At 47.7% G+C, this 22,270-nt stretch overlaps 2 protein-coding genes across 4 annotated transcripts in view; one reads left to right on the top strand and one right to left on the bottom strand.

The window, feature by feature from the left end:
• FKBP6 (FK506 binding protein 6, 36kDa) overlaps positions 1-20,998 on the bottom strand; it is a 29,920-nt gene extending 8,922 nt beyond the window's left edge. Inside the window, exons 1-8 of one of the 3 annotated variants that reach the window (XM_011976325.1) lie at positions 20,842-20,998; positions 20,466-20,583; positions 19,712-19,801; positions 18,812-19,014; positions 17,381-17,500; positions 9,533-9,727; positions 8,968-9,077; positions 7,446-7,538 (exon numbers count right to left, since the gene is read on the bottom strand). In XM_011976325.1, coding sequence (XP_011831715.1) covers positions 7,448-7,538; positions 8,968-9,077; positions 9,533-9,727; positions 17,381-17,500; positions 18,812-19,014; positions 19,712-19,801; positions 20,466-20,583; positions 20,842-20,886 — 972 coding nt within the window. In that variant the 5' untranslated portion in view covers positions 20,887-20,998 and the 3' untranslated portion in view covers positions 7,446-7,447. Of the gene's footprint in view, positions 1-7,445; positions 7,539-8,967; positions 9,078-9,532; positions 9,728-17,380; positions 17,501-18,811; positions 19,015-19,711; positions 19,802-20,465; positions 20,584-20,671 lie in introns of all 3 variants that reach the window. The other 2 variants (XM_011976324.1, XM_011976326.1) reach the window with 2 other exon arrangements.
• The window catches only part of TRIM50 (tripartite motif containing 50), a 95,213-nt gene that overhangs the window by 58,634 nt on the left and 14,309 nt on the right, over positions 1-22,270 (top strand). Inside the window, exon 2 of the mRNA XM_011976327.1 lies at positions 20,421-20,949. The gene's annotated coding sequence lies outside the window, so the exon portion shown is untranslated. The remainder of the gene's footprint in view (positions 1-20,420; positions 20,950-22,270) is intronic.

Raw genomic sequence — 22,270 nt, 5'->3', positions numbered from 1 at the left:
CCCCAGAATCTCTGAAACGATGGGTGTTTCCTTGTATGCTAATGACTGGTAGCTGGGGATTCTTGGACAACCTCAGAAAGGGGGCTGGTTGCCAGGGAACCAAGCATGGGACTAGGGAAGGGCTGAAGCAACCTTCAATTGGCAATCACCAATGGCCAACCATTTCTGTGCCAGAAAGAAGGTTTGGAGAGCTTCCGGGCTGCAGAACACCTGTGGGTGCTGGCGCATCCCTTCCCTCACATCATGCCCTGTGCGCCACCCCATCTGGCTCATCGGTATCTTTTTTTTTTGAGATGGAGTCTTGCTCTGTTGCCAGGCTGGCATGCAGTGGTGTGATCTCACTGCAACTGCAACTTCCACCTCCTGGGTTCAAGAGATTCTCCCGCCTCAAGTAGCTGGGGCTATTCTCCCAAGTAGCTGGGGCTACAGATGTGCACCACCACGCCTGGCCTTTTTTTTTTTTTTTTTTTTTTTGTATTTTAGACACGGGGTTTCACCATGTTGGCCAGGATGGTCTCGATCTCCTGACCTCATGATCTGCCCACCCTGGCCTCCCAAAGTAAGGGATTACAGGCGGGAGCCACTGCACCTGGCCTTTTTATTTGTTTATTGAGATGGAGTTTTGCTCTTGTTACCCAGGCTGGAGTGCAATGGTGTAATCTCGGCTCACTGCAACCTCCACCTCCTGGGTTCAAGCAATTCTCCTGCCTCAGCCTCCCGAGTAACTGGGATTATAGGCATGCACCACCACACCTGGCTAATTTTGTATTTTTAGTAGAGATGGGGTTTCTCCATGTTGGTCCAGCTGGTCTTGAACTCCTGACCTCAGGATCCACCCACCTCGGCCTCCCAAAGTGCTGGGATTACAGGCGTGAGCCACCCTGCCCGGCCACCCTTTTTTTTTTTTGAGACAGGGTCTCACTCTGTCACCCAGACTGGAGTACAGCGGCACAATCTAGGTTCACTGCAGCCTTGACTTTCCAGGCTCCAGCAATCCTCCTGCCTTAGCCTCCCAAGTAGCTGGGACCACTGGCACACACCACCACATCCAGGTGATTTTTGTATTTTTGGTAGAGAAGGAGTTTCATTCACCATGTTGTCCAGGCTGGTCTTGAACTCCTGACCTCAAGCGATCTGCCCACCTCGTCCTCCTGAAATGCTGGGATTACAGGTTTGAGCCACCATGTCTGGTCCATTTGTATCCTTTTGAAAGCTTCTGTAATAAACTACTGACTATGAGTAGGTGTTTCTGAGTTCTGAGCACCATTCCAGATGACTCAACCCAAAGGAACAGGTGTGAGAACTTCTGATGTATATATCCAGTTAGTAAGCAGCACAGGTGACAACCTGGAATTGTGACTGGAGTCTGAAATGGGGTCAGTCTTGTGGAACTGAGCCCTTAACCTGTGGAGTATGCACTAAGTCCAGGTCAAGTGTCAGAGCTGTAATGTAGGACACTGAGCTGCTCTCAGTGTAATGTAGCTGAAATGGAGGACACTGAGCTGCTTTCAGAATTGGTTGGAAATGTCTGGTGTCAGAAGTGAAAGGTTCTGGAAGTACTGAGTGTTGTGAATGAGAGTATAGAAGGAAATAGGCTTCCCCGCTATACAGGGAGGACGTGGGTGGAGTCATAGAAGGAAACCTTGGCTTTATGTTGGTAATTGTTAAAGCCAGAGGTTGAGCACATGGGGGAATCTTAATATTCTTCTCTTTAGTTATGTAACTTTGAGATTTTTTTCAAAGAAGGGAAGAGAAGTGTACTATTATGAAAAAGATCTGAGAAGAGCTCTTAGATTCAAAAATTTGATTGCTGAAATCGAAATGGAAGAGTTGGAAAATTAAGTACATTTCACAAGGGAGAAAAAAAGATTTTAAGGAGACAGAATAGAAGATCCCTGAAGAAGGTCCAACTTCCAAACAATAGGTGTCCTGGAACAAGATGCCAGGGAATAAAGAGGAAGACACGATTAAAGAAATAGTACACAGGAATTTCTCAGCTCTTACAAGCTTAAGCCTCTAGAAGTAAGGGACCTATCTAAAGGACTTGAGCAACAGGAAGTGCCTGGACATGCTACTATGGAATTTTAGATGAATCAAGAATAAACAGATATGGCTGGGTACTGTGGCTCACGCTTGTAATCTCAGTACTCTGGAATGCCAAGAAGGGAGGATCACTTGAGCCCAGGAGTTCCAGACCAGCCTGGGCAACATGGTGAGACCCTGTTGCAACAAAAAATAAAAAATTAGCTGGACATGGTGGCACGTGCCTGTGGTCCCAGGTGCTCAGGAGGTTGGGGAGGGAGAATTGCTTGAGCCTGGGAGGTTGAGGCTGCAGTGAGCTATGATCGTGCCACTGCACCCCAGGCTGGGTGACAGAGCGAGACTCTGTCTCAAAAATAAAAACAAACAAAGTGGAGCACAGGAGATACTGTCTTTAGCTGTATGAAGCCAAGAACATCAGTATTGAGTATATTATTTTTGTTACAATAATCTAATAGAGGATCTACAAGTATTAACGTAAGAGAGGAAAGAGTTATATTATAGCAGGAAGTCAACAGATAAATATCCAAAACATAAATCAAGAAATGGCAAAAGAACCATAGTACTGAGCCCTGTGGAAGCCTCTCCAGAAGAAACTGAAATTCAAATCGGGGTCCCTGTGTATATGCAGCATTTGGCTCCGGCTCTATCACTTAGGAGCTCTGCAACCTTGGCAATGACATGGCATTTTCATGCCTAATCCATCAACTGTAAAATGGGGTCATATCTACATTATGCAGATCTTACATTAAAATATTAACACATGTAAAACATGTAGAAGAATACCTGGCATTTAAAATATGATTAATAAAAATTTTGACCAAAATTAATAAAAATACACTAAGAAAAAAGTAATAAATGCTAGGTGATACTAGCGAAACAACCTAGAAGAAAAATGTTATGATAAACCAAGAGCAAAAGAATGACAGCCACGCCTAGGCAAACTGACCATGTGGGTGCTCACCTCACCCTGCACCCCTGCTCCTGCCAGGTAACCCAAGACTCCCTCAAGTTCTGGCCGCCCCTGATGGAGCTTTCCCAGTCACTCCTGGTACATGGGGACCAGCCCTGGACTCCTGGTTCTGGCCCCTGCCCACCCACCTCTGTTAGCAGATGGCTGACACATCACTAAAGCTGCCCTCCTCCACAATCAGTGACTTCGGTTAGGGCACCTTCAGACCCTCGGGCACTATGGTCATGCTCCCTCAGGTAAGCTCTGGTTTGTCATGAGAACTCTTCACATGAGAACCCTACTGTCGGTTCCAGATGGGAGGCCGCATGCTCCTGCCACCTTTCCTCTCTTGCCAGTAGGTTCACCTCCAGGCTGCCATCACCTCTCACTCAGACACCTGCCACCTGATGGACCTGCCACTTTAAATGTGTCCCCACGCTGCCCCTTCAGCCCCTCAGAGCAGCTCAGCTCTGGCTAGGTCTTCCCCTCCTCTATAATGCCCTACAGAATGCCACCCACGTTCCAAGGAGGCCCCAAATGAAGGGACAATATCAGGAGCTCTCACAACTCCCTCCCAGGGCCCCTTGGGCCCATCCCCCAGGCCTGGCTCAGCAAAGCCTCTCTCTGATCAGGGGCGCCCCCCTACAGCCCACTCTTGAACACTGTCATTTAAGGGACTTGTCTTGTTGTCCCTGTTTAGACTCCCAATCCCTGCAGGTCAGGGCTGCAGAAGTGGTACTGGACCTCTCTCTATATGCCACACAGCATCTAGAGTGCCCCCCAACAGTCAGCTCCCCACAGGGATGGCTGGAGACAGTGAGAAAGGCGGGCCACGCGGGGCAGGGTAGGGCAGGCATGGCTTTCCCCCATTCGGAATGCTGTTTCCTTTGGCAGCCATTCCTTGCATTTGGTATGTTTGGGACCAGCAGGCAACAAAATCTTCACCAGCTCTTGAACAAGGCCTCTCTTGCTACTTCCTTTCCTTGGGTGGTTTTTTTGATGCTAAGTATAAGATATCATATTTCATCTCTGTTGCATGCCTTGGGGATGGGAGCTGCTACCTCTGCCTTGAAGGTCTGCAATTGCCTGATGGTAAAAAGGACCAGGAAGGTGATCTACTTTCTCCCTTCACCCACCTCTCAGGCCCTCCAGTTCTGCTTGGAGAGACCCTAACAGGGACTGCACCAGCTCCCGAGATGCCCCACAGCCCTGTGGAACACAGTGGAGCGGCCCAGGAACAGATGTTTCCCCAAGGCCATTCCCCAAGAGCAGTCAAAAGTGGCCCCTTCTACTGTGTACTCCATGGTGGGAGAACTCATGGTAGGACATTTGACTGGTAAATCTCTTATCAGGCCAGATTCTGTCTTCCTATTGTGTTGGCTTACTGGTCCTGACCTTTGGAAACCACAGAACAAATTTTACCTGTTGTATGTTAACCATTTAAATGGTTGAATATAGCTATAGAGCTCCCTTTACAGCTCCTTTCCAGACATACTAAAATGATCACAAGGGCCTCAGATACCAGCATGTCAGGATAGTAAGGACAAAACACAAACTCCGATTCATGGGGTTCTATATATCCCCAACCAGGCCGGAGTCCTGCCCAGGATCTTTCAAACTGGAGTTATGGTTGGGGCAGGAAGAGGAGGGAGGCATGGGGTATAGAACTCTCACTCCATTAGGGAGGAGGCTGCAGAAAGGGATGCATGGGCACTCCCTATGGAGGGAGGAAACAAAGCTGAGGGGAGACTGAATCCCTAAGGCCCTCAGAGCTGCCTGGTTGCTGCCTGCCCAAGGACTGCCAAACTCCTCCTCAACTCTGTGAGCCACTCCCAGGACCCCCTTCTGCAAATTTTTTTCTTTTTCTCTTCTGGCTGATGCTAAAGATGGGTTTCTGTCTCTGGCAATACCAAGGATCTGACAGCCAATCCCAGACCCAGCCTGAAGGATTTTCATTAGAGGCTGGTCTACTGCTTCGGTTATTTCACATTTAGTCCAACCAACATTCCTGAGCACCAATCGTGCACCAGGCTTCAGATGCTAGAAAATGCAAAGATGGAAAAGGCATGCTGTCTACTATAGTCAAAGGCTTAGAGCACATAATTAATAATTAGGAGAACACTCGTTCCACCGGAAGTAATCTTATAAGTCAGTGGTATCTAACATCTAAGATGAAAAGAACAAAAGTTAAAATTGTCCAGGTGCAGTGGCCCACGCCTGTAATTCCAGCACTTTGGAAGGCCAAGGCGGGAGGATCACCTGAGGTCAGGACCAGTCTGACCAATATGGTGAAACCCCGTCTCTACTAAAAATACAAAACTTAGCCGGGCATGGTGGCGCACACCTGTAGTCCCAGCTACTCAGGAGGCTGAGGCAGAAGGATCACTTGAATCTGGGAGGCGGAGGCTGCAATGAGCCGAGATTGCACCACTGTACTCCAGCCTGGGTGACAAGAAGGAGACCCTTCTAAAAGAAAAAAAAAAATTGTCCTGGTTAGTGACAACTAGGTTGTCAAGATGACTGGATTTTTAGCTTCTTTTAAATGACTACGCCACAAATACTACAGAAAAAAAGGGGAGCAGGGAGAGCAAGGACACAAAAGCTAAAACTTATCACAATTGTGACAGCAGTGGCAATATGACCGTGGTGGCTACTTTCGAACACAAATACATTCATTGCTGATAGTAAGACAAATGCTCAAGTTGGAAATATGTAGGACACCATCTAAAGATCAGCAGCCTCCAGTGCTACAGACTGAAAAGGCTGGGAGGTAAACATGATGCAGAGGAAAACTGTTGCCCAGCTGGGCTGCCCAAGCAGGGTCTGGGATGGACCCTGGCAGAGCTGGGTGGGGTCACAGTCCAAAATGTTTGGCAAACAGTCACTGCCCTTCATCTTTACTCGATACTAGAAGTGGCCAAACAAGGGAAGTCCTCTGGCTCACATAGCAGTTCTGAAGACCTGCAAATATGTACTCCAAAGGCCTCTGAAAGACCTGAAGGCCGGGGTTCACAGGGCCAGCATCAGTGACGAAGGCAACGTTTACCTGTGATGCTGATGGGCGCATCTGAAAGTGCAGATAGCAGTTTATGGACCTCTGTGAAAATGCTGGGGATGAATAGGCCTTTTCACTGCCTCCTCCTCTCAAGCCCCTTTTGTAGGGAGATGGAGGAAGCAACAAAGGAGAGATTTATCACCATGAACCCGTTCAGCAGCTGTTTTCTTGTTGTTCCTTGTTTAACTTCTCTCAGGAGAGAGCAGAGTTATCTGTGCAGCTAAGCAGGTGTTTCAGGCAGGTGATTTTGTTTCCATTAATTTTATTAAATAGTAGACCAGACTGGAGGGTTCAGACTGGAGGGTTATCTCATGCACTTGGGAACTCCCGCCCCGTGCCTGCAAAATTACTAGGTGTGTGCTCGAGAGGAATGTTATATGACGCTCCCTGTTGCTTTCAGCATCTTCAAATCTCTAACTCTAGCAGAATTTAAGAGCCACAGCCCATCCCTACCCTGCGACACCCAGATCTTGTCTGCTTTAGTAATGTGTTAGAGACACAGTCAAGTTGGAGGCTTTCAAGTTCTCAGGAGAAAGAAGATGAAGAGAAGCTTGATACGTCAAAGCCCAGCTCTATCAACCATCACATTCATGACTCTACTCATAGTCTCATGTTACAAGCAACTGCAAGAGAGTTTCACATAAAACATGGAAAAAAAAGTTTGTTTGGTTTTTTTTTTTTTTTGAAACAGTCTTGCTCTGTCGCCCAGGCTGGAGAGCAGTGGCGTGATCTCGGCTCACTGCAAGCTCTGCCTCCCGTGTTTACTCCATTCTCCTGCCTCAGCCTCACGAGTCGCTGGGGACTACAGGCACCCGCCACCATGCCCGGCTAATTTTTTGTATTTTTAGTAGAGATGGGGTTTCACCATGTTAGCCAGGATGATCTCGATCTCCTGACCTCATGATCTGCCCACCTCGGCCTCCCAAAGTGCTGGGATTACAGGCGTGAGCCACCGCGCCCGGCCAACGAAGTTTTTTAAAAAAATAAATTTAGGCTGAGCACCGTGGCTCATAGCTGTAATCCCGGCTCCTCAGGCGGCTGAGGCAGAAGAATCACTTGAACCTGGGAGGTGGAGGTTGTAGTGAGCTCCACTGCACTCCAGCCTGGGCAACAGAGTGAGACTGCCTCAAACAAACAAACAAACAAACAAACAAATAGCGCAAGGCCCCCTGAACCTATACATTTAACCCGAAGGTCTGGGCGAACTTTATTCTCACGGGGAAGGCAGGCATGCAGCACGTGCATCCTGCACTACCATTGTGTTGTTTGCTAGAGCAAGGAACTTGTCTACCCCTCGTCCAGCCTCAGCCGCAGACAGCCACCATTCACCCGGGGGCGGAGGAGAGCAGCACACTTCTCCATCCTGAAGCCTGTGTGCCACCCCAGCCCTTTGATTACCTTCAACTTTCTCCTGCTGTAGAACCATCACCACAGCGCGCGAACATGCGGTGCCACATTTCTTTCTCTTTATCCACGTAGTCCCTGTAATCGCTGGAGAGGGAAATACACACTCATTAGAGAAGGTCTGTGTTTGGAGGAGGTGACATCTGGTGGCTGGAATTTTCCACTCACATCCAGAAACACTGAAAATTCATCAGGACTCAAACTGAATCGGGAAGGATGGAAGTAAGCTGGAGAAGTGGGGAGGCAGGGAAAGCTCCCACAGCTGGCCAAGGAGCCAAGCCCCTGGACAAAAAGCCCGTAATTGGAAAGGACGGCCGCCTTGAAGGGCAGGTGCCTCTGGCCATGAGGCTCCAGGCTGAGTCTCACCAAGAGACCCCACACCCTCAGCAGCCTCTAACCTCTCCTGATTTTCTCACTAAATAATGACCAGATCTGACAGGATACTTTTAAATACCAGAAAGGAAATTGCTGGCAAGTCCTAAAAGGCTTGAAATGTAACCTAAGAGATATTCACATCTGAGACACTGATGCCAAGCAAGATTTAACTAGCAATCTGGACTGAATGTTTAATATTAAGACAAGTAGAGAATTTCACCATTACAGAACATATACCTTAAAAGCCATGTACCTATTACCAAGTGATGGAGTTATGGGGGACTCCTCTTTATACATAGATATTTTCAAGGGTTTCTACAATGAACACAAAACTTCTATAATGAGAAAAAATTACATCACGAAAAGACTGGTGTGCTTAGTCATGTGGATAACAAGGAGGTCAATCTACGAGTATGAGTCAGACCCGAAAGGCCTGTTTCTGGTTGCACGAGGACCTGCGAGGAGCCTTTCTGCACTTGGTTAGGAGCAGTGGTTCTTGGTGGAGCACGCAGGGAAGAGCACACCAGAAGACTCTTTTTAAGTGACACCGGGGCTGGTTGCGGTAGCTCGTGACTGTAATCCCAGCACTTTGGAAGGACGAGGTGGGGGGATCACCTGAGGTCAGGAGTTTGAGACCAGCCTGGTCAACGTGGTGAAACCCTGTCTCAACTAAAAATACAAAAAAAATTAGCCAGGCGTGGTGGTACACGCCTGTAATCCCAGCTACTTGGGAGGCTGAGACAGGAGAATCACTTGAACTCGGGAGGCGGAGGTTGCAGTGAGCCAAGATCGTGCCATTGCACTCTAGCCTGGGTCACAGAGGGACTCCATCTCAAAAAAAAAAAAAAAAAGAAAAAAGAAAAAGTTACACCCTCCCGCCTCTCTAGGGGGTGCTTATTTGCAGTAGGGGAAACAGAAAGGTGGGCGATGATGGAGATGTATAGTTTGGCAGTCTGTCCCACCTGCTTGCTGGGAACTGCTGGTGCAGCGCACTGCTAAGCACTTCAGAAACCCAGCTGCAGAGGGGGCTGCCTCCTAACACTCTGGGCAACACCGCCAGACCATCCTTTACCCAGGTGGACAGACCAGAGTCGCAACCCCACCCATCTCCTCTCTTCATGCTCCTGCAAACACAGCTCACCTAGCCAGTTTCTTCAGCTCGTTATTGATGTCGTGATTGAAGGGTTGCTCCCTCTGGGCTCGAACTAGAAAATCCCGGGCCTTTTGATACTCAGTCAGGAGAAGACAAGCCTGTTCCAAGGAGAGAACTTTAAAAGCACAGTTAGAAAAGACAGCATCTGGCTGGGTGCAGTGGCTCACGCCTGTAATTCCAGAACTTTGGGAGGACAAGGTGGGCGGATCAACTGAGGTCAGGAGTTTAAGATCAGCCTGACCAACATGGCAAAATCCCATCTCTACTAAAAATACAAAAATTAGCTGGGCGTGATGGTGCACGCCTGTAATCCCAGCTACTTGAGAGGCTGAGGCAGGAAAATTGCTTGAGACAGGAAAATTGCTTGAGCCCAGGAGGCGGAGGTTGCAGCGAGCCGAATTTGCACCACTGTACTCCAGCCTGGGCGACAAGAGCAAAACTCTGTCTCAAAAAAAAAAAAAAAAAAAGACAGCATTTATGCAGTAGCTGAGTTGAGCACTCCTATTACCTTTTTTCTGGGTGTTTATTCCCAAGTCACTGGCTTCCCACTCACCTGTCCACACCTGAAGAGGGCCTTGGCATTCTTTTGGTCAATGATCAAAGCCTGCTCTCCATAGCGCAGGGCTATGGTGGGTCGGTCTAGCTTCAGGTATGTAAAGGACAGGTTCAGGAGAACAGGAAGCTTGGCGGCCTCCACCAGGTGCTGCGCTTCAGAGGGTGCTGATCGCCGGCGCAGAAGCAACAAGGCCTGTGCAGAGGCAAGGCAGACGGTCAAGAGGAGTAACAGCCTTACCTACAAAACCCTAACCAATCCACACACAAAAACTATCAGAGCTAAAAACTGGCTGTTATAGGTTGTAAGACACAAGATCAACCTAAAAAGTCAGGTACATTTCTTTTTCCTTTTTTTTTTTTTTGAGACGGAGTCTTGTTCTGTCGCTAAGCTGGAGTGATCTCAGTTCACAGCAACCTCCGCCTTCCGAGTAGCTGGGACTACAGGTGCGCACCACCATGCCTAGCTAATTTTTTCATATTTTAGTAGAGATCGGGTTTCTCCATTTTGGCCAGGATGGTCTTGATCTCCTGACCTTGTGATCCGCCCACCTCAGCCTCCCAAAGTGCTGGGATTACAGGTGTGAGCCACCACACCCTGCCAAAAGTCAGGTATATTTCTATGCTCTAGCAACGAACAACCCAAAAATGAAATTAAGAAAACAACTCCATTTACAATAGCATCAAAAAGAATACCATAAGTAGCAATAAACTTAAAACAAATGATACACTTGCACACTGAAAACTACAAAATGTTGTTGAAAGAAATTAAAGATGGCCAGGCGCAGTGGCTCACGCCTGTAATTCCAGCACTTTGTGAGGCCAAGGCAGGCTGATCACGAGTTCAGGAGATCGAGACCATGGTGAAACCCCGTCTCTACTAAAAATACAAAAAATTAGCCGGGTGCAGTGGTGTCGCCAAGCTGGAGTGATCTCAGTTCACTGCAACCTCCGCCTTCCGAGTAGCTGGGACTACAGGTGCACACCACCTGGCATGGTGGTGCACACCTGTAGTCCCAGCTACTCGGGAGGCTGAGGCAAGAGAATGGCGTGAACTCGGGAGGCGGAGCTTGCAGTGAGCTGAGATGGCGCCACTGCACTCCAGCCTGGGTTACAGAGTGAGACTCCATCTCAAAAAAAAAAAGAAATTAAAGATGATTCAAATAAAATGGAAAAACATCTCATGTTCATTAATTGGAAGACTTAATATTAAGATGGTAATATTTCCCCAACTGGTCAACATATTCATGCAACCCTACCAAAATTTCAACATCCTTTTTTGTAGACACAGACAAGTTGATTAGATAATTCATATGGTGGCCAGGTGCGGTGGCTCATGCCTTTACAATCCCAGCATTTGGAAGGCCGAGGCGGGCAGATCACCTGAGGTTGGGAGTTTGAGACCCGCCTGGCCAACATGGTGAAACCCCATCTCTACTAAAAATACAAAATATCTGGGTGTGGTGGCAGGTGCCTGTAATTCCAGCTACATGGAAGGCTGAGGCAGGAGAATCACTTGAACATGGGAGGCGGAGGTTGTGGTGAACCGAGATCATACCACTGCACTTCAGCCTAGGTGACAGTGCGAGACTCCATCTCAAAAAAAAAAAAAAAAAAAAAAAAAAAATCATATGGAAATTCAAGGGACCCCGAATAGCCAAAATACTTTTGAGAAAGAACAAAGCTGGAGAACTCATATTTCCCAATTTCAAAACTTACTAAAAGAAAAAAATAAACAAAAAAACGAAACTTCCTAAAGCCACAGTAATTAAGGCAGTGTAGCACTAGCATAAGGACAGACATGTAGATCAATGAAATCGAACACAGAGTCCAGAAATAGATTTATATATCTATAGTCAACTGATTTTCAATAAGGGTGTCCAGACCATTCAATGGGAGAAAATAACTGTCTTTTCAACAAATAGTGCTGGGACAAGAGGCTATCAACATGCAAAAGAATGTTTACCTCACACTACATGTAAAAATTAACTAAAGTGAAGCACAGCCCTAAAAGTAGAAGTTAACACTCTAAGACTCTGCACTCGATTCGGCAGCACGTATACTAAAAACTGGAAAGACAGGGAGAAGATCGGCATGGCCCCTGTGCAAAGATGACATGCAAATTCATGAAGCATTTCATATTTCTTTAAAAAAACTATCAGACTTTAGAAGAACACATAGGTGTAACTTTTTGTGACCCTGAATTAGAAAACGGTTTCTTAGGTAACACACCAAAAGCACAAATAACCAAAGAATTAGACTTCATCAAAATATAAAACTTTTGTGTTTCAAAGGACACTACCAAGGAAGTGAAGAGACAGCCCACAGAACATCATAGAGCATTTGCAAATCCTATATTTGTTGAGGGTCTAGTATCCAGAGCACATCAACAACATTTACTCCTCAGTATAAAAACAAATGACCCAATTTTCTGATACGCATAGACTCTGAATAGACATTTTTCCAAAGACAGACAAATAGTCATTAAATGCATGAAAATATGTCCAATGTCATTAGTCATCAGGGAAATGGAAATCAAAACCACAGTGAGACACCACTTCACCCCCGCTAGGACGCCTCACTTTAAAAATATAAAATAAGTATTGGTGAAGATGTGGAGAAACTGGAAGCTTCGCACGTTACTGGTGGGAATGTAAAATGGTGCAGCTGTTGTAGGAAAGTTTGGCAGTTCCTCAAAAATCTTTGACAGTTCCCACACGATCCAGCAATGGCACTCTAGCACATACCCGAGAAAACTGAAAACATGCGTTCACATGAGAACTTGTACATAAATGCTCACTGCATCAGTCATAATAGTCACGAAGTGGAAACAACCCACATGTCCAACTGATGAATGGACAAAGAGCAGCAGAGCCATCCAGCGGAAAAGCAGCCTTACAAAAGAACGAGGGACCGGGCGCGGTGGCTCATGCCTGGAATCCCAGCACTTTGGGAGGCCAAGGTAGCGGATCATCTGAGGTCAGAAGTTCAAGACCAGCCTGGCCAACATGGTGACAACCCGTTTCTACTAAAAATACAAAAATTAGCCAGGTGTGGTGGTGGGTGCCTGTAATCCCAGCTACTTGGGAGACTGAGGCAGGAGAATCGTTTGAATCCAGGAAGTGGAGGTTGCAGTGAGCTGAGATCATGCCATTGCACTCCAGCATGGGCGACAGAGACTCCGTCTCATAAAAAAAAAAAAAAAAAACACAAAAAAGAATGAGGTTTGTACATGCTACAACATGGATGAACCTCAAAGACATGCTAAGTGAAAGACGCCAGCCACAAAATGACATATTTGACAATTATAGTTACACAAAATATCCCGAATAGGCAAATCCATAGAAACAAAGGAGAACAGAGGCTATCTGGGGCCAAAGAATTGTGAGTTTCATTTCGGGGTGAGGAAAATGTTCCAGAATTAGATAGTGGTGATGGCTGCACAACTTTGTGAATATACTAAAAACCACTGAATTGGATACTTTAAAAGCACACATTTTATGGTATGTGAATCATATCTCAACAAAAAAATAGTAAAACAATAAAAACGGGTGAAGGCAGACCCTGCACTCCCTGGGACTCCATTTGGAAGGTGCAAGTAGAATGGAAGAATTGGAAGGCCAGGGGCGGGGGACTCACACCTGGAATCACAGCACTTTGGGAGACCGAGGTGGGCAGATCATCTGAGGTCAGGAGTTCAAGATCCGCCCGGAAAACATGGAAACCCCGTCTCTACTAAAAATACAAAAAATGAGCTGGGCGTGGTGGCGAGTGCCTGTAATCCCAGCTACTTGGGAGGCTGAGGCAGGAGAATCACTTAAACCCGGGATGCGGAGGTTGTAGTGAGCTGAGATGACGCCAATACACTCCAGGCTGGGAGACAGAGCATGACTCTGTCTCAAAACAAAACAAAACCAAAAAAAACCCAAAAAACAAAAAAAAACAAAAAAACAAAAAAACAGAACTGGAAAATGTGTCAGGAGATGGCAGCACAGGCAAAAAGTCATGAGCCTTCCTTGGTCTTCTCTTCCATCTCTAAACTCTGGGCATTCACCAGGCAAGTTCCCATCAACTGTCTCCACACCTACAGAATGGATTCAGGTCCCGTTCACATCACAAGCTGGAACCTCACGCCTGAACCCTGCTCTCATACCCAAATGAAATCCTGAAGCAAGTTGTCACCTGGAAACAGTTTTCTACAGGCCCGCTTACCTGCTCATTCCCATGAGTGACCAAAATTGAAAGTAACACATTCATTTATTCATTTCCCAGTTATTCCTTGGTTTAAAGTTTTTTCTCATACCAGGAAGCTTCAAGTAATTCCCTTCTTCCGTTTCCTTGATCTCTTACATATACAACTTCATCAAGTCTAACCATCCATTTTGTGGAAGTACTTCCAGAGTTTTTTCTTGTATTTGCACAATTCACAACTGCTTTAACACATTCCTGGATCCTGTTAACAGGTTTAGGCACAGCACACCCAGCACAGTGCCTAACATGCAACAGATCCTCATTAAAATGAAGTTTGTCATTTGACATGTCCTGCACACAGTGGTATGATGGTACGTGTTTAATAGCCAGCTCTCGGGGGGAGGCGGAGCCCTGCTTTGTAGCATTTGCCTATTCCTGTGCTGTAAATATTTCTACCAGAGCTGATTTCAAGCTACCAAAGTGACATTAACCAGGGCACAAAACTCCTGAAAATTTTACAATTGAAATTTTGAGTTTTCACGAGCTCCAGCACAACTACTACCTCTTCCCCGAACATGACTTTAATCAACACACTCTTCCTCAGTGGTTCCCTGCCATCCACTTCATCAAGTCCAAATCCACCCACGCATATTTGAATGTCTTCCTGAATGTGGCCACCTCCTATGATTCCTTAGATGTAACCTATATTTCTGACTAGGAATCTACCAACTGTGGCCTGAATAGGTTCTGATCACTTCTGTACCTTAGCTCATCTTTCTTCGTGCCAAGAGTTTATGGTGGAAGGGACAAGACAGCTCTCAGGGACCTCTTTTATAAGGCCACTAACTCCATTCGTGAGCGTTTCATCCTCATGACCTCATCACCTTCCAAAGGCCCCACCTCCTAATATCACATAGATGATTAGGTTTTACCATACACATTTTGGGGAGACACAAACATTCAGACCACAGATATTGGTTAGCTGTTGGAACTGCATTTTATCTCCCTAGATTCAAATCCCTTGAAAGCAGGAACCCCAATACTTCTTGTGTGACCCAGAAAATGCTGAGCAAAAGGTGGAGACACAGTGGTGCTGACAATGTCAGTCTGCTGCTCCAAAGACTGAGAAACTTTGCACTAGGAAAAGACATGCAAAACCTCTAGCTCAGCAAGGCAGGCTCCACACACATCCCTACTTTCTCCATCCCTAAGGGACTAAGACAGGTAGTACTCCAACATGAGCAAAGGACAGGAAAAGGACCAATAAACCCAAGGGGTCAGGGTGGGTGGCAGTGTGATGACTTCGCAGAGTGGTGCCAATGTAAAAGGGACTGGTCTGCCCCTCAGAACCTGGAAAGACCTGGGAACCGATGGAACCAGGAATTAGAGCTATCTGGTGGGGCTGAAAAAAGGAGGTCAGGTAAAATGTTCCCCCCACCCTCATTGCCCCTATGTGTCCAGATGGCCTCAGGAATCACGAGGTCTACTTTCTGGGAAAATGGAACCAATGAGGTCCTTGACTTGGGGGCAGGCTGCAGCAGATGGAAGGAAGGTAAGTATACTGGTAATGGGGCTATGAAAGGGAATCTCAATACCAGACAGTGAGAACCTCTGTCCTGCAGCCCTGCTCAGCTCCCAGAATGCTGGTCCCTCGGCATGTACACGGGGCAGAAAGAGGAGGACTCAATGGACCCTGAGAAAACACCTACTTACTCTGACATGTGCAATCTCTCTTTCACCACACTGCCCCACCAAGTACCTGGAGTTCCCAATCAGCTCTGTGATGTCTCTTTTAAATCTTAGTGGTCAAAGATCACCAGCCATTTGAGGAAAGCCTCCGTGAAAGAGGGGGCCTCCTGTCTCCCAGCAGCTGCTCTCCTTTCCTTCATAGTAATAGGACTTTTTTTTTTTTGGCCAGGAATACATACAACCAGAATATAGATATTTGCTAGCCTTCTTTGCAGCTAGGCAAGGCCTGGAGAACAGGTTCTGGAAAACATAATTCAGTAGAAGTGTCATATGACAAGAGCTGTACATGTCCCCAGCCTTTCTTTCCTTCTGCTGCTAGAACTCAGAGACCCTCATCCTGGACTACAAGGCCAGAGTCCCACCCTAGAAATGAGAACTGGGTATCTGAAAATGTCTGGAGCAGAGTCACCAACTGGCCCTGGCTTGCATGCCTCTACTCTAGCCTTTTACACAAGTGAGAAATAAACCATCTTTAGGTCATTGACAAACTTAGTGCAAAAGGACACAGTCCCCAATATGTAGAAAAACCAAACAGAAAAAGAGTGAGATTAAATTATAATCAACAGTCTAAATATATAAAATAATACATGCATGAAACAAGAACAGAATGCTGGGGGTGGGGGAAGAACAAAGAGCCCTTCAATTTCCTAAAATTTATTTTTTGTGGAGATGGGATCTTGCTATGGTGGCCAGACTGATCTTTAACTCCTGGCTTCAAGCCATCCTCCCAGCTTGGACTCCCAAAGTGCTGGACTTATAGGTGTGAGCCACTGTGCCTGGCCCCCCAATTTTAAATGAAAAATGCATCAGAAGAGGTGGCCAAAAGTCAAGGAAAGCTTCCAGACAATGACACAAACAGGAGAAAAGTTGGAAACTAGTTTGCGGGGGTAGGGACAGCCAGAAGCTCAGTGCAGGAGGTCTGATAATAGGAGTTCCAGAAAAAGACGGCAGAGGGAACAAGAGTAAAGTACCAAAGAAATAAGAAAGTTTCCCAGAGTGGAGGAAAAGTTTCCTGAATGGAAAGATACACCATGGGCTCAACACAAATTTTAAAATACATACACACAGAGGCACATCACTGTAAAACTTAGGAACGCCGGAACAAATGATCTTCATCTCTACAGAGGAAAAAACACAGGTCACGTAGAAAGGAACAGGAACCTAAGTGGTAATAAGATTGTGTTGTTGTTGTTAGCTTTGAGCTCAGAACTAACAAGACCTTTTTTTTTTTTTTTTGAGATGGAGTTTCACTCTTGTTCCCCAGGCTGGAGTGCAATTATGCTGTCTTGGCTCACCGCAACCTCCATCTCCCAGGTTCAAGCAATTCTCCCGCCTCAGCCTCCCAAGTAGCTGGGATTACAAGCACCCACCACTACACTCGGCTAATTTTTATATTTGGGTAGAGATGGGTTTTCACCATGTTGGCCAGGCTGGTCTCAAACTCCTGACCTCAGGTGATCCACCCGCCTTGGCCTGGCATAAGGGTTTTTTAAAATGAGGTTTTTCTTAATGGCTGCTCATGGAAAGTAAGGAGAAAGACAAAAATCTGTTTTTTTGCCGGGCGCGGTGGCTCACGCCTGTAATCCCAGCACTTTGGGAGGCCGAGGCGGGTGGATCATGAGGTCAGGAGATCGAGACCATCGTGGCTAACACAGTGAAACCCCATCTCTACTAAAAATATTAAAAAATTAGCTGGCGGGCACCTGTAGTCCCAGCAACTCGGGAGGCTGAGGCAGGAGAATGGTGTGAACCCGGGAGGTGGAGGTTGCAGTGAGCCGAGATTGTGCCACTGCACTCCAACCTGGGCGACAGAGTAAGACTGTCTCAAAAAAAAAAAAAAAGTCTGTGTTTTTTAAACAAGGAAGTTTTCAGGATCTAAACTTACACTTAACTTTTAAATCATTCTTACCCTTTTATATCTCACTTTGGCATCACAGAAACGATTCTGGCGGAAAAGGTAATTGCCAAACTCCCGTTCTGTAGCTGCCACTTTAAGGACCTTCTGAAGTGGATATTGGTCTTGCTGCTCCTGAGGACCAGAGACAGGAATACTCAGCAGGGAAACCCAAAAGCCGTAACACCACAAGCAAAGTGTGAGTACACGTGAGCCCAGGAGTTCGAGACCAGCCTGGGCAACACAGTGAGAACACATCTCCATTTAAAAAAAAAAATAGTAATTGAAAGAAAGAAGTGTTACTACAGCTGTGAGCTCTTCTTTTTCAGATCATGTACTTCTGTTTACAGCCTTCTGTGTTGGAGTCACTTCTGAATCTGACAGAAGCCACACAGGTGTTATAACCGGTCCCATTTTACACACTAGAGCCAGAAGGAAGTCTACTTCTTCAGTCTTCCCCCGATGTTCTCTGAGGAAGCAGTCTCCCATGGAATTAGAAACTGATGGAGCTTGCCAAGCACAGAAGTCAGTGCTCAAAACCACTAATTTGGCCACCAAGCATCGAACAGGTCTTGGTTTGCTCAGGGCCCTGGTGGTCTTTATGGTCATGATGCTCTACCCTGGCCATCTTCAGAGTCACCCATAGGGCCTCTTTGGTCCCGGCCCCACCCCCACAGATCCTAAACCAGTACACCACAGGTGGGACCAGGCATCTGCAAGAAACTCTAATCTTGGAAGGATGAAAAAAGGGTGAGCTCCCTCACTTGGAGTGCTGATAATTTAGCAGGAGAGATACCATGTGAAGATACAAAACCTGGCAAGGACCTCTAAGGCCACAGATAGAGTCAGTGTGAGATGGCATGATAAAGACAGTGCCTGTGACTGCTGACGGGGTCAGAAGCCCTGCATCTAAGGGACAGGGTTAAGTGAAAGGCTACAAAGAGGAGGCAAGACTTAAGTGGCAAGGACAGTGGCCATACATTCCAGTTTGCCTGGGACTGTCTCAGTTTAAATCCGACGTCATGGGTAACCCCTCCAGTGAATAGCCTCTTTTACTCTCACCTGTGCTGGGCTGGACAATCAATTATCCAGTCACCCTAGTTATGAGCTACCAATGCCTGCCTTGCTGGAAATCAAACAATGATGAAAAGCCAGTGCTGTCTCACAGGGAGAACTAGGCAAAGGGTGACCGGAAAATCAGTTCAAACCACAAATCCTTAAACTCACAGCCTTACCTCGCCCCAGCGCATTTATCTACACATGAGAGCTATTACTAAGACAAACACAGACTAGGAAGCAGAGGAACTCCGCCACCACCGCTCAGGCGCCGCAGGGGGACCCTGGAGCGGACAATCAGCAGCAGGGCAGGCTATCTAGAAGAATTACCAAAAACAGCAACCCATTCGTCTCTCTGTAAAGTGCTGACATCTGTGCTCTGGAACTTACAGCTGAGAGGGCACAAAACTTGTCCGACTCAGCAGAGTCTAGGAAGTCAAGCAACTCAATCTCGAACAGGACAGTGGTGTTTGGGGGGATTAAGGGAGGGCAGCCCAAGGTTCCATAGGCGTAGTTCGGTTTGAACAGAAACCTGGCCAGCTCTCCTCTCCGCATGCTCAGAAGACCCAGCTCCATGCCCCACAGTGTAATATCTGTAAGAAGACACAAAAAAGGTGGGTGAAGCTTGCTCAGTATCCTGCTCAATGCTATCAGTTTCTTCCCCTTCTAAGTCAGCAGTACTTTGGCCTCCATGTCTCCCTCACACAGTTCCCTCTTCCTGCAATGTCTTCCTCCTGAGCCTACGCCCAGCTTCTACCGATAGAAATTTTATTCAAACTTCCAGGCTCAGTTCAAATGCCACCTATTCCAGGAAGCCTTCCTTGAACCTCCCAGCTAGAATTAATCATGCCTTCATTAAGCACACCCACAACACTGCTTTCAACTCCCAGGCACTCATCCGATTCTACCAAGTGAGCTGAATGCAGGTCAGTCTCCTCCACTACATTGTGAGGTCCTTAACGGTGGAGATGTTCTAATCTTCTGAGTACATCCTCTCTTTTCACCATGTATTGTGAGAAGCAAGTATTCGATCGATTTTTACTTAATAAATGAACACAGAAACATTCCCAGTGGTTAGTTAAGTCAGAGTGCAAAGATACCTTGCCGGTTAAGCCATCTCCCAAATGCCCAGGTCTCAAGGGGAGAGAACATGGCTGTTTTACCAAAACCCAGCCTCAGCAAAGCCAACTCAAAGAATCCGCGCTTTGAGCAGTCTTAATAGCCTGAGGTATGCTGCTTCATCTCGCCCCTAAACAATCCCTTCTTCTCCAGCTCCCACTCTGAATTTACCCTCTCCAAGTTTCATTAGCCGAGGAGTTTTCCTAAAGTAATTAGAATCGAAGGGTCTGTCCATGTGTTCCAGGTATCCAGAGTATTTCACTAGGATAGAAGAAAGAATGTAAAAAAAATGGACCCAAAACACCCATGCCTCTATAATATCGAGTCTCATTATCACACAGAAACAACGCGATCAGATGAGCTTACGCTGCCCGACACCCTGAGGTACAGGAAAAAATCTTCTCTCTGCATTTTGGGTGCCTGCCCTTCGGCTCAGAGGTTCAAGAGCTTCGTGGAAGCATCACGCAAAGGGGACATAGGGGTCCCTAGCTTTCGTCTTAAAAAAACTAATTCAGGCCGGAAGCAGCGGCTCACGCTTGTAATCCCTGCCACTGGGGAGGCTCAAGTGGGAGGATCACTTGGGTCCAGGAGTCTGAGACCAGCCTGGGCAACATACAGAGTCCCCCATCTCTACAAAAATATTAAAAATTAGCCGAGCATGGTGGATCGCGTCTGTAAATCCCTTATTTGGGAGGCTGAGGCTGGAGAATCACTTGAGCCCAGGAGGTGGAGACTGCAGTAAGCTATGATTGCACCACGGCACTCCAGCCTGGGCAATTCAGCGAGACCCCATTTCAAAAACAAAAGTCCACTTCAAACAAAGCATTTCCAACCCCATTAAATGCTTTTTGAAAATGTGGCCTCTCTTTCCCCAACAGAGAGTGCGATGACATGGATCCTGCGGACAAACCGCCCCAGGGCACACCTAGCACCGAAGCATCAGGCGCCACCAGGTCTCCAGCTCCTTCTCGGATGACATCCTTCAGCACGCCCCGGTCTCCCGAGATGTCCAACATCCTCTGACTTAACCGCTCGTACAGGGACTGGTGGAGAATGAAAGCCAGGCCTCAGAGCCTCAGACCCACCAGGCCACCCCTCGTCATCGACGCCCCGAAACGTCTGGGCCCTCACCTGGCCGGGGGCGTCGTCCCCTTCCAGGACTCCCTGGTTTAAGGCGCTTCCCCCCATGTCCTTTCTGCCCTCCCTGTGGCGTGAGCCTTCAGCCTGGTGCGCCCCGCTGCCCTCCCTAGCTGTGCCTTTGGTGGGGTTCCGAAGGCCCCTTTATACCCGGCAGACCCTACCGATGGCGGCATTCCATTCTGGGGCCACGAGAAGGCACTCATCATTTCGTTCCAACTGTCGCCAACGGCCCTGGCTCTCGCGAGCTCTGGAACTACATAGGCCGCGCCGTGAGGTGCGAGGTGCGGCCGGTAATAGGAGCGCACGAAACGTGATGGGATACGTAACGCGACCACGCAGGGCACGTTGGGCACGTGCAGGGGCGTGAGGTGGTGGCATATAATGGGAGCGCGCAGAGCATGATGGGGCACGTGAGGGAGCGCGAGGCGGGGCCTGTAACCGGAGCGTGTGGTGCATGATGGGGCACGGACGTGGGGCAGTTAGGTGGGGCACGTAATTGGAGCGCGTGGGGCATGATGGGGCACCTAACTGGAGCGACAGAAAGCATGATGGGGAACTTGCAGGGGTGTGAGGCTGGGTACGTAATGGGAGCGCGCGGGGAATATTGGGGCACCTAACGAGCACGCAGAACATGATGGGGCATGGGTGCGAGGTGGGGCACACAGTGGGAGCGTGTGGGGCATGATGGGACACATGGCGAGGCTGTCAGGACACAGGGGAGCACTTTTGGAACACGTGACAGGGCTGCCGCCCTTGAAGGAACCCTCGGAGTGGCTGCGTGGTGGGGCACGTGGGGCAGGTTCAGGAAAAAGGATGCAGCATGTGATTGCAGGGCAACCTGGTGAAGACATGAGAGCCATCTGCCACCAGCAGAGTTCAGGGCTCCCAGCTGTGGGTTACATCCACCTTCTTCCACTTTCCTTCTTCCATTGTGTTCTAGAGAAATTTAGGCCCAGACGAGACGCTGATTGACTAATTGATTGATTGGTCGACAGAGGCTGGCTCTGAGCCCAGGCTGGAGTTCAGTGATGGATCTCAGCTCACTGCAGCCCCCACCTCCTGGGCTCAAGAGATCCTTCTGCCTCAGCATCCCCAGTAGCTGGGATTACAGATGTGCACCACTAGGCCCAGCTAATTTATTTTTTAGTTTTTAACTTGCTGGAAAGATGGTTTGTAGCTTTGTTGCCTAGGCTGGTCTTGAACTCCCGACTTCAAGCGATCCTCCCATCTTGGCCTCGCAAAGTGCTGGGGTTATAGGCGTAGGCTGTAGCCAGCTTTCAATACTGCCCCAATTGGGAGTTAAGTTTCCAAGACATGAAATTAGGAGGATACATTCAAACCACAGCAGTATATTATGACCATAATATTCATTGACTGTGTAACAGGCCAGGTGTGGTGGCTCACGCCTGTAATCCCAGCACTTTGGGAGGCCAAAGCAGGTGGATCACTCGAGGTCAGGAGTTTGAGACCAGCCTGGCCCACATGATGAAACCCCATCTCTACTGAAAATACAAAAAATTAACTGGGCGTGGTGGCGGGCGCTTGTAACCCCAGGTACTTGGGAGGCTGAGGCAGGAGAATCACTTGAAC

This window comes from Mandrillus leucophaeus, unplaced genomic scaffold (genome assembly GCF_000951045.1).
Source record: "Mandrillus leucophaeus isolate KB7577 unplaced genomic scaffold, Mleu.le_1.0 Scaffold164, whole genome shotgun sequence".
Lineage (NCBI taxonomy): Eukaryota > Metazoa > Chordata > Mammalia > Primates > Cercopithecidae > Mandrillus > Mandrillus leucophaeus.
The sequence above is the reverse complement of the archived record's forward strand: the minus strand, read 5'-3'. Positions and strand labels throughout refer to the sequence as shown.